The sequence below is a fragment of the Accipiter gentilis genome, chromosome Z, assembly GCF_929443795.1.
Source record: "Accipiter gentilis chromosome Z, bAccGen1.1, whole genome shotgun sequence".
Classification (NCBI taxonomy): Eukaryota; Metazoa; Chordata; class Aves; order Accipitriformes; family Accipitridae; genus Astur; species Astur gentilis.
Window position 1 is genome coordinate 12,277,880 of NC_064919.1, and position 12,195 is coordinate 12,290,074.

General features: G+C 46.6%; 1 protein-coding gene across 1 annotated transcript; it reads right to left on the minus strand.

Annotated features, from left to right (window-relative positions):
• Positions 1–7,045: 7,045 nt before the first annotated feature.
• Positions 7,046–9,721, minus strand: LOC126035798 (hydroxysteroid dehydrogenase-like protein 2). The gene is made up of 3 exons (XM_049794742.1): positions 8,667–9,721; positions 7,620–7,748; positions 7,046–7,161 (listed from the first exon to the last, which is right to left on the minus strand). Exons 1-3 carry the CDS (start codon positions 8,719–8,721, stop codon positions 7,046–7,048), a joined length of 300 nt encoding a protein of 99 aa, XP_049650699.1. The 5' UTR covers positions 8,722–9,721.
• Positions 9,722–12,195: the final 2,474 nt, after the last annotated feature.

Here is a 12,195-nt window from a genome sequence, read left to right on the forward strand (position 1 = left end):
GTCGACCATGGTCCTTCTGCTCTGCCAGTCCTTCACCACAGCATCTGGTTGCACCCTGCTCGACAGTACTTCAGCACTTGTAATGCTGCTTTAACGCTGACCCTACATCCCTGCTCCACCAGTCAGAAACCAGTGCACAGAGAGCTAAAGGGATCCACAAGAGAGGAAGGCATGCTCCATTCTGGGCCAATAACAGGGGACTCAAGCCCACAAGGAGCCTGATTTGAACAGGGAAGCTTGAGGAGAGTGGTCTTCTGCACCAGCCGCCTGCAGTAGGTTGCTATGGTTAGGTGTTGCAAACACTGCTCTGCCTGACTGGGGCAGAGCAGAATTATGCAAGAGCTCAAGCAGACGTCTTTCTGGTCCTGTAGGAAAGACCAGACTGAATTAAAAAGGGTGATCAGCAAGGAGTGTCCTGAGCTTGTTTCCTAAGTAGAAGGCAGTGTGGGACAATCTGAAGAGCAGGGATTCAGCCATCAGAATGCACTCCAAAGGTTTTGTCTTTTTCCAGTAATCACCGATTAACAGAAGACTTCTGCCCTTCCTAGACTCCATTTGGAGATCCACAACCCAGCCTATGGTACACATGTGGGCACTTGCATTTTCCTTTGGACATCCGGAAGGAGCACGAGGGAATGAGTACCAGCACTAAAGACCACCCAACTCACAGTGACTGGATTTGTTAGCATTGCAGTTAGCCGTCAACTTTAAAAAGAAACAACAAAAAAAACAAAACGCCTAGCTTCAAGTCAGAGTTGAGATCAAAGTGAATAAGAGTGTGTACTGATGAAATGCAAAACAGGTAACAGCTTACAAAAGCCTACAGAGAGATGGTAGTGCCCAGGAAAAACACCCAGGCTTTGGGTCAGCTCTAAATTTTCTTCTTGCACCATCTGGGGCAGCTAACAAACTGACAGAGGTACCTGTTAGTTTTCTCCTGGCCGAGACCTCAAACTGTCATGTTTGGCAGCCACTCTTCCTTCACATGTGCATGATGCTGAAGGAAACACTGCAGACAAATCCAGTCATCGTGGTCATCACGAGGCTACTTTGCATTCACGCCCAAGCATATCGGAGCTGAACTAACTTCCTGCTGGTCCTTCCTTTGTTAGTTTTGTTACTAGACTGCAGCTAACAATTAGTAGTAACACAGAAAAAGGCATATGAAGATCAGCCCCCAAGGTGCTTTTGAAAATCCTATGCTACTTCACCAGAGGCCTGAAATATACCCTTGAGAATCCAGTCGGCGCGTTTTCAGAATTGTCACCACACAACTCTGCTTTGTATGAAATTCCTGTGGATTTTAATTTAGTTTCCTTTCCAGGCTCCTCTTGTCTGAGATGGCTTCAGAGATTCCAAGAAGTCTCATTTTCAGTGCTCATTACGCTTCTACTACACAAATGAAGCAGTTTCAGTCGCTTTTTTCTTGTGGAAGGACAAATGACCTTGACAGTGCTCTCTCTGTGTAAATCAGACAGAATATGAACTGCTGCAATACAGAAAAGTTTCTGATTTCTTCAATGTTTGCTTGGAAGACAGAGCTCTTACAAAAATTATTTCAAAATTCAAAGAATGAGCTGCTTTCTGTATTGAAAATTACTTCTGCTTTAGGTGAATAACATAAGCGTCTCACAGGCAAAAAAAAGACCAACCTGGAAAATAAAAACCAGAGTCAGAGAAAGCTTTGATGAAGTGCATACATTGTACAGCTTCCCCAGAGAAGCTGTCTGCGAGAAAGGGTTGAGACAGAAAAGGACGGGACTGGAGTTCTCCATTTCCTCTTTAACTTGATAACAGCTTCCCATTTGCTTTGGGAAGACCCATAATGATAGTAGAGACACCTGGGGTTTTGGTGGAACAGGATGTATCTGTGGCAACAGCAGGCGAGTGTCAGCTGTTGCATGACAGAAATACACAGGTAAAGCAGAGCAATTTAAACAAAAGCCTGAATAATGAGTATGGTAAGAATGTGTAATAACAGCTCGACAAGAAACCCACTTGAAAAAAAGCAGGGGACTTGGCAGTATTAAGTATGTGCTAATTATAGAATGGAGATTCGGCTGACATTAGTACAAACATACAGTGTGCAATTTCTGTATATAGGATAAGGACAATGGGCTGTTTCTATGTCTAAGATACCATGACACTTTGGTCTTCAGTCTATGGCCTCAAGTTATTCCCTACTGTGCTTTACAACACAGAGAGTGGCTTTAAAACATTCCTGGGTCATGCTCTTCAACCCCTTGCATTGCTAGCTGTCAGTTCCTGGGTTCAGAAAAGGAGTAGCTTTCTACAAGTGATGTATGAAGGCTGTAGCAGACCCACAGTGTGTCCATTTCTGTTCCCCTCTTAACGCTGGTCTGTGAGGCCAGACCTGCTTTTTTACAGGACACCTTTACAGAGCTCACAGTGCAACCACAAAAAGGTAGCGGGTGAGGAAGAGCTTTGCAATAACAAAGCTGGGCTGATGCGGGGGATTGATTTTTGGTTCCACCACAGGAATCCTGGGACCGTTTCCAGCCTTTGGTGCAGTTGCCCACCTGTAACAGGCTGACAACAGTGTCTCATATTTCACGTCTTTGCGGGCTCTCCTTTCCTTCAAAGAAAAGAAAATAACAGCAACCAAGGTGGTAAACATGAAGATGGGGCATAATTTACTTAGGATATGTTCAACTGTCACCGTCATAGAGCATTTATTCCTCTGGCAAAACAAAAAAAACAAGTGAGCCAGCTGGGTTTATTTCCTCCCAGCTTTTTTTTTTTTTTTTTTTTTTTTTTGGAAACATGTTATTGTTTTATTCCCTCCATTTTTGGCCTGGTAAACTTAGAAGTTCGAGGGACCTGAGTTTCAGTGAATAGATGTGACCTCACACACTCTGCTTTTACAGTAAAGTCTGGATCACAAAATTCCCCTGTATAACATTTAAATATTTTAGCAGAAATAGTAAGCTTATAAAGAAATAGCTGACAACATCCTTCTGGACAAAATATTTTTTATGGAGTATGAATTATATTTCTAGGAAGAAAATCCAGAATTCTGTACACTGGCATTATGCTATTTATTCTCCCAGTACCATATCTCACACATACTCACACACCATTAGGACAAAGAATACGTACGACTGAAGATAATGATCTGGTAGTTATCCCACCCCCTGCTAAAACTTTAACCATTGATGAAAAGGTTATGTTTTGAGAGTTGATGCTCATGCCATGTGGTTCCTATCAATGGGGGAAAGTAAGAACAGGGAAACAAGCTTGAAATTACAGTTCACATTTAAGAAATGTAACAGAACCCACTTCTTCTTTTTTGCATAGAGACTCAGCTTAGCCACAGAGCTTGAGCTTAGCCATGCCATGCAGAAACTGTGTGCACTTTCCTGCCTCCTTGGTTGTGAAATTCTAATGTGTAGGCCTCCGAGTCCAATCTTGTGATCACAATTTAATTGTATAAACCCTCTTTTAGCACTGAACAGCAAATGCCAGACACGTCAACTGCTGCATGTACACATGCACAAGCGCCTTCACCTTTGCAATGCCAAGGGCCTTCTGTGTGCAGCTCTGCAGCCTTCTACCTGAGCTGTTGTGTCAGTCTTTTTCCCTTCTCCTTCCTGTGCTGATGCCTTTGTGCTGTTATTCTCATAGCCTTCCACCTGCAAATCTCAGTATTGTAATAGGTTTTCATGGAAAGCAATTCCTAACAGACTGAGAATCTCCCCTTTCTGCCCCCTGTGTTTCCTGCCTGTTTTGTAACTTCAGTTTACATTAGGGGAAAACCAAGAGTTAGCAAACAGAAAAGCAGATGACAGTCATGTAAATATCCCGCAAGCATTACCAGCCATAAACATGCACAAAGTGGAGTGACTGGCATGCACCACCTGCGACTGATTAAATGTTACCCTGTCAGCACTGGCAGCATCATATACAGGAACAACCAAGAGGGACCTTGGCTGGGTCCTAATGCCAAGCACAGAGCTGGCAGAGGAAAAAGCCTGACAAGAAGAGTTATAGTCATTTTCCTCATCCTCACGCTTGCTGACACTGGAAAGGACACTCTTCTGGGGTCTCTATTGCTTCGCTTCTTGGCTGGCCACTGGGCAGTTTCCCCCTTCCTTCTCTTTCCATTCTTTTTCTGCTGTGGTTAAGTTCAAGTTGATGTGTGGACCCCACTCTGCGATAAAACTCTGTGCAGGTAAACCTGTCTCAAAAGGTGAGATGATACTATTCCCATACAGCTGGCAAGATCCCCTCCTCTTCTTTCAGCATGAGTCCCCAATGGGAATGGTGGGAAGCGGAGCTACAGAGGAACAGCTACACCCCGGTAAAAAATACTGACTCTTGAGTATTATTGCTTGAGTTAGTTACATTTAGTTATTGCTTAACTTTGCTATATAAACCGACATCTTATTCTAGGATAGAATGCTGCACAGCACTAAGATTAACCAACACTCCATTTTAAGGACAGCGATTCGGTGGGTTTGATTTTTGTCAAAGTTTTAACCATTCAGGCTAAAGTTCTTCCAAACCAAGTCTCTCCCTGACAACAAAGCATTACACTCTCACGAATTATTTTGGTGGGACAAATAAGTATGACAAGTCCTGGTGCTCTGTCACCAAGAAGTACACCCTCACTCCTGCTCTGGAGATGGGACGTTGTACCAGAGGCGAGGGAAGGGAGGCGAGCGGCTGCGAGGCACAGATACAGATTTTGCTGTTGCCGCAAACCTGCTTATCCCATCCTTTCCCACTTTTGAACCCTACTAAGAACAGAAGGTGGTACTGGTGCACGTTAGCAAGTCTTGCCCTTTAGCAAGCCCGATGCAAGCCTGGCAGCACCGCAGCATTTCGCGGCGCCCGGGGGCTGCGGGTGCAGCTGTCCCCGCGTTTCTGCGCTCCCGTGTGCCGACTGCTCCCTCTGCTGGCACCGGGCCGCTGGGTCCTTCCCAGCTCCACTCAAAACGGGGAAGAGCCCACAAGCGGAGGAGCTGAAGCCGTACTGCAGGGGCGGGAGAGGAGACATCGAAACCGAGCCCTTGGGCACATGAGGCATGAGCTTGCATTTCCTTCGCGGCACGGTGAGCCACCAGTGCTGGTCATTACTGCCAGCAGCACGCAGATAGCGCCCGTGTTGCACGTGGGTCTTAGCGCACTTTCCTTCAATCAGCAGCCGGAGCTGTCACCCAAAGAACGTGTAGCTTTCTCTCCAGTTACTCACAGTAGCAGAACAGCCACAGTTTGTTTAGTCACTTCATTTTTATGGGCCTCAAAGCTGTGAACTGAGCAACGGATTAAAAAGGAACACTTTCCTGCCCTCATGGAAAAATCCTCTGCAGAGTGCAAATTACCTGCATTAATTCCTCCGTTACAGCACCCGTTGTAGCTTTTGGCCTAACAGTGCACAGCACACTGTTTTTCAGCTATTGTTGTTTACAGCGGAAGCCCCAGGAATGGCATAATATAAATGTTCATAATGCAAGGATCAAATATCCCTAACACTCAGCATCACCCGGTCCCCACAGCACCCATCCCATGGCACAGCCACCACCCCACTTATCCTAAGGACTCAGAGGCAAAGGCAGTGGGATACCTACCCACACTCTCATGATGCTGCCTCCAGGATGCACACTTATCTTGGGTCAAGTAGCATAGTGTAAATACCTTTAATTGAAAACCAGAGGTCCAAGTTTTCTTGCTAATGAATTGCTTGTCCTCTTGGGCGTGAATCCATAACCGCTTATACCAATCAAAGTGTGGGATGTGGTAGCCCCTGCCCTCCTCTCTCTGGCCTGAGCAGTTAATTACAGAGTGGCATCAGTGGTCAGGCACAGCCCTGATCTGGCTGCCAGTAGCAGTCGGTATCCCCCAGAGCAGCACGGTAAGCTCTCACTCTTCCATCATGCAAACAACACTACTGATGTGCTAGAGAGAGAAGAAACACAGCCACATTGTGCTGCCCTGGATCCATCTCCAACTAAAGCATTCTCTTCTAAAGATGACACCTTTCTCTAGGATTACACAGGCATCACAGTCCATCACCAAATGAAATTCACAACTACCAACCATTTTGTGCAAGAGCAGTATTACTGACTGCACAAGAAACACACACACCATTAACTATAGACGCAAGCAGGGAAGCAAATAAGCATATTCTTCCCTCAGGTACCAGGACATAGTTAATATTGAATTGCATGCTGCACACCCTTCCCCTCCACCCCTGCAATACTGAAAAACAAACAGCTTTGGCAGAAAAGTTGCACAGAAGGGAAAATCGCAAAGGCATGGTGTTGATGATGAAATACATATGAAATTAAACAACCTTGCTCCCAATACCTGAGTTCTTTGATCTGCTTCAGTTCTTATAGTGTTACAGGACAGTGTTTGGAAATGAACTATCAATATGTATGCCCACTGGAAAAACACTTTCTAGTATCTGTAGCTTTCAAAAGATGGTTTGTATTTTGAGGTTACTCCCCAAAGAAAATTTATGTGACCATATTTTGCACACAAGCACATACATTGTGTTTTCCAATAGCTTGGGATCATCAGCCTTTTTGAATAACATCTGGTAGAGATGGTCAGTTCCTACAAGTTTTGTGAAACCAGTACAGGAGAGAAAAGTGCTATTTGTCTCCCAGTCAGAGGAAAAGTTAGTGCTGAGTTCAACTCTTACAGTACACTGGAGACATGTTGTGCATCCCCTAATCCTGGGATCAGAACTCATATCTCATTAGACAACAGCTAATTCAAAGACAATATAACATTATAAGAAATAAAGTCCTATTAGGTCTACATCTCACAGTAACAGGACAGCTTGCAATCAGAGGAAAAAGAGAAAATGAAAAAAACTATCCTTGAAACATCAGGATATTGGGACATCATTTTTCTTTTGATCATTACAGCAAGTTTTAAGGAAAAGTGTGTTTGTTGTTCGGTACGGCAATCTAACAATTACAAATTTTATTGATACTTATACTGCATCAAAGAAAAATTGAGGACTGGTGTATTAAAAGAGCATTACAGTTATATATGAAAGGCCACTGTTCCACTAGTGTTCAAAAACGAACTGTGGCAGCATCTTTTCCAGACTCATTGCTAGCAGGACTGCGTCACCTTTAATCCTTAATTTTCCCGACATGAAGGCCAGGGTTGGCTTTAGTTTGCCTAAAAAGAAGACACAGAACCATCAAAAAAAGAAAAAGGAACTGGAGACAGCCTGTGCACAGGAAAATGTAATGCCACTACAGCGAGACCTAGCAGCTCTATCGCTGCCGAGTTCTGCTGTAAAAGCAGTGCCCACTTAGGAGACACAGATTAGAGATGTGCAGAACCGCAAGTCCAACAGATGGACTGGATTCCTTCTGAAGCTACGCTCGCGGCTAGAATTTCAGTACCTGGTTATCAAAAGCAGTATAAGCTTTTGTGCTCTTGCTGCTCACAGAACAGCAGAGTTCAGAAAAATCCAAGGAGTTCTATCCCACACTTTCACTTGCGCCGCGGAAAGCCGAAAGCTCCTCCATCCCAGGACCACAAAGCGAGGAGGCTGCCCATTCGCCCACCAGCAGAAGGTTGTCTGGGCCCCGGCACCTGCGTCCCCCCTGGCAAATGCCTTTGTCGCTCACCTGTGAACATTTTCACAAAGTCGGCACTCGACATGCTCATAACCACATCGGCCGTCACAGGAGGCTTTCCGAAACCGGCGCTGCCGCCCTTGGTTTTCAGGTCAATGTACCAAGTGCCTCCGTCATCACCTGAACAGACAGCGGGGAGAGGTGACAAGGCAGCACAGAGCGCTGTGCCCTCCCTACTCCTCCCTGCCAGACGGACGCCGCCGTGTCCCTTTGGAGCAGTTACTCCATCGTACGTACGCTGGCGGGGCTCTGCAAGAAGGTACCACTTGCCCCACGTCCTGCGTGCAGGCAAAGCCAGCCTCTGGCAGACGCCCCGCGGCACCACGGATCGGGGACACGGTCAGAAGCGCCCGACGGCAGCACTTTGCTGGCAGAGCTGGTGGCAGCCGGCGCTCTTAACATGACCCTGCGAGCACCCCTGTCTATCGTCACGCTAACCCTGTGCCGCAGGGCCAGCACCGCGACAAAGCCTGCCCGCCTATGCCGGCAGCGGCAGCAGCTTCCCGCGTGTGCTGAAGCTGGTCCTGAGAAGGAGCATCACACGGGGCAGAAGGCAAGAAGGAGCATCACACGGGGCAGAAGGCAAGAAGGAGCATCACACGGGGCAGAAGGCAAGAAGGAGCATCACACGGGTCAGAAGGCAAGAAGGAGCATCACACGGGGCAGAAGGCAAGAAGGAGCATCACACGGGGCAGAAGGCAAGAAGGAGCATCACACGGGGCAGAAGGAAGGGAGCATCACACGGGGCAGAAGGCAAGAAGGAGCATCACACAGGGCAGAAGGAAGGGAGCATCACACGGGGCAGAAGGAAAGGAGCATCACACGGGGCAGAAGGAAAGAAGGAGCATCACACGGGGCAGAAGGAAAGAAGGAGCATCACACAGGGCAGAAGGAAGGGAGCATCACACAGGGCAGAAGGAAAGGAAAGGGGGTCTGTTCCCGGATCAGCTTGAAAAGGTGAGTGTTTCTGCCTGAAAACACCGAGCGCCTTCTGCTAGGAGCGTGAGCACGGGAAGGTTTTACCAGCGATGGTCTTACCAGATAGTTCAAACTGAAAGACACCCTGAGTGCTTCTCACGTACTCTTCGCTCATTGCCCCCTGAATAACTCTGAATGTTTCTGCAACAGGACTCAACGGCTCGGCTGGAGCAGGTTCTGTGTTCACCCTAGCTCCATCTGGTCCTTCATGCTGGGATCCGCTTAATTTCCTCTCTTCTTTGAATGCTTGGGAAGCACCTACAAGAAAGAGGCTGTTTTTCTCCTTCAAATGCAAAACACTTTAAAACTGCATACAGAAACATGCCTAGAGAATTCCGTTTGAAAAGATTTAAACTTCCCAGTAGGGAAAAGGAGTATTTTTCCATTTCAGTATTAACACTGATAAAGGATGGGTTTTGCACCTGGGAATCTGAACAGGTGTAGAGCACTAAAGGTAATTCTGCAATATATTTCACTTCCTAATACATCAAAAAAAAATTCTAATTCTGATTGTTCACAGTTAATTACCAAGGCTTACGCAGCACATTGTTTTCTAATGCAATCCATATGCTCCTGACAGCACTCACAAAAAAACCCCAAACAACAGTGTCTTTAATAAACAACTCTTTCACCTCAAAATACTCCTGTCTTGTCTATCTTGCTACGAACATGCATGTTTTCACTAATTCTTCTGCAAAGGCTTCTAAGCTGTAAATCAATTCACGGCTTTAATCAGCGTTTTACTATACTGCAGTGAACACCTACAGTTAACAATAAACGACAGCATTTGCAATTTTTACAAGGCTGATCAAGTTGAACACCCTCTAAAAATGTTGTAGAAAGTCTCTTAGGTGGCTTAAGCATCAAAAAATTGTTAGGAGTATCCCGTGAGCCCCTGCTAAATAACCAGCATTGGGAGGCCCAGGCGACTAACACCAACTGTCCCTGCAGAACAGTCCTCCTGCGATCGCTCAAACAGTATTTTCAAGGGAAAGGGACTCTGTTCAAACTTTGCCTCCTCTGCCTTTCTCTTATCCCTATTTTGGCGCTCCTACAAAACTTGTTCAGCGTTATTAGTTGCCCTCCAACTTGACACACTACAATTCTGAAAAAGCAAAAACGATGCTTTTCTAAAAAAAGATTTCTGCAGTTTGTCTCAGAGACTGTAAATCACGCGAATTTCATGTACAAAGCCACAGAGAATGTTTTTTGTATAAATTTATCAAGACAGATCATACGGCACTCCTGCAAAATGTTCTGTTTGCCATTTAATTTCTTTTTCCAGCAATATTTGCCTATGACATTCAGTATAAAGAAGGATTCTTCAAAATAAGGCACTGATTATAAACCATGAAAGTTTCCAAGTCCTGCAAGAGGTAACATTCTTTCCCTAGCTGTAAGAAGAGCGGCTCCACAGCCACTTGCATAAATCTTACCTTCCAAATCGGCAAAGGGGTTTGCCAAATAGCTTGAATGGAGTACAAATTCTTGGGAGAAAAAAAACCCCAACCAACTTGAAATTCAGAGCGCATTCATTATCACCAGAAATGATGAACTTGTGCACACAGTGCTGTCCATACCACATCCTTCTGTCTTCACCGCTACCATCAAAACTAGAAGCCTTTTTAAATTGCAATGAAAAGTATTTGAAGATGAGAAACCATGTCATTAGCTGGTGTGTAGTAATATATACATTGTTCTGAGCGACAAAAAAAAGTAGTTTTGAGTTGAGGAATTTCAATCAATTTAATTTATTAGGATCTGATATAAATATGTAATTATTTTGTTATTAAGAAATAAAAATAAATACACACTGGGAAAAACCCCCCTCCGCACACCTTTCCTCCACCCTCCTTATTATAATAAATTCTTGAAGTTTGAGCCAAATTCAGGAATTGCTTCTAGTAACGGTGTACCCAGAAATGTTCTTAGCCTTTGTTATGTATCCAAATGTTATTTAATATTCCAATCAAATAGTAGTGTGTTTAAGGGGAATATTTTAAATATAATGATTCTACTCCTAAAAATTCTCATCTAAATATGTTGAAATAACAGCACTGTGCATTAGGGGGCACATTTTTTAACAGTGAACAGATGGAGGAAATGATAACAATCCAGGCCATGGGGTAGGCATATCACTGATCTATGGCGCTGGCATGCTAGGTGATCTTGGATAAGCGTTTTTCTTCTGCTTGCCTCACTTTCCACATGAAAAACTGGATTTTTCTACCTATTTCTATATTAATTTTAAAATATATTCATTAAAAACAGTGCTTAAGACGTGAGTGATTGTAAAATGCCAAGTGCCACTCAAATACACAGGAAGGGTGGAAGGGCAGAACCAGAGCAGGGCGCTAGCAGAGACAGCGGTCCACAATGGCAGGGGGAGCAGCAGCACCCAGGGAGGTGTTGCTGCAATGCCACGGTCAGCGGCTGCGTAAATTCAAAGGCTGACGGCCAAAACGCCTGACCCCGCAAAGCTGAAGACGCTGTTTTCGGAAGAGAAGGGCGTACCACGTTCTTCTGTGAGCAGCTGCGGCAGTCACGGGCTAGCTCTGCTCCAGGGTGAATGCCGCACCGTCGGAGGGAAGGGCAGGTTTGGGGGGTGCCTCCCCCACCGCAGGACCCCGGGCGCAGACGCAGGGGGGCTCAGCCCGGGGTAAACCATTGCTCCCCCGCAGCTCATCACCTGGAGCGAGGGGGGTGAGCGGCGTGGGGCTACCGCGCAGGCGCCAGCAAAACTGCAGACAGCCAACGCACGAGCGAGTCTTCCAGCTTCCGTGGCGCCTTGCCGAATGTTCTCTGCTTCTCGCGCGAAAAAACCTCCCGGGAGGTCAGCTCACCCTCCCGGTGCAGAGAAAAGCCCCATCGCTCCACTCCCCCTACTAAATACCAGAGAGAAAACAACACTTGAGGGCAAGAAGGCCGAACGCGATGGCTAGGGCTTCTCCTGCAGGTACTTCTGGGCATGGCTGAAACCAGGCACAGGCACGACGGCTCGCTTACACGGAGCTCGTTGCAGGCACGAGGCTTACGATCCTGGCACGGAGCTGTCACAGTCCGGCCCGTGTTCCTCCTTACTCGGGCCGAGTGCCGGAGACAGGCTGCAGGAGAGTCGTGCCGCAAGAAGATCTTCTCAGCAAAGCGGTTTTGCTTCCATCCATGCAGGACGCCAACCCTGGGAAAGCAAGCGGCGTGAGAGACGTTCCAGTTGCAAAGTATTCAGGCAGCCCGGGGCCCCTTCGGCTTGGTCGTGCGTCGCTCCCGCAGGAGTCTGCAGCTCTGTGACAGCGGGAACCGCACTGACAGCGGAACAACAGCTACCATTACGTCAACACGCAAGGACCAGCGCACCTGCTTGTGGCTTAACGTGATTTCTGTTTACGCCGGCAGAACGGTCCGTCTCAATCCTCACAGCGGGTTCAGACCCACCGGGTGGCTGCCCCTTCTGGCAGCAGCTCCCTGTGAAGCCCGAGTCCCTCTCAGGGTGTCGCGCAGGATCTCTGCACGAAAGCTGAAGGGGAAAAACAAGCCAAAGGGGGAAGCTGGTGGAAGATCTGCCAACCGTAGCGACAGCAGCACGTGCAGG

Bases quoted from the DNA above. Each gene is read 5' to 3' on its own strand.
- LOC126035798 (XM_049794742.1), bottom strand. From the start codon at position 8,721: ATGAGCGAAGAGTACGTGAGAAGCACTCAGGGTGTCTTTCAGTTTGAA. The intron at 7,749-8,666 runs GTAAGACCATCG...CTGTCTGTTCAG, and splicing joins CTTTCAGTTTGAACTATCTG to GTGATGACGGAGGCACTTGG. The intron at 7,162-7,619 runs GTGAGCGACAAA...TCTTCTTTTTAG, and splicing joins CTTTGTGAAAATGTTCACAG to GCAAACTAAAGCCAACCCTG.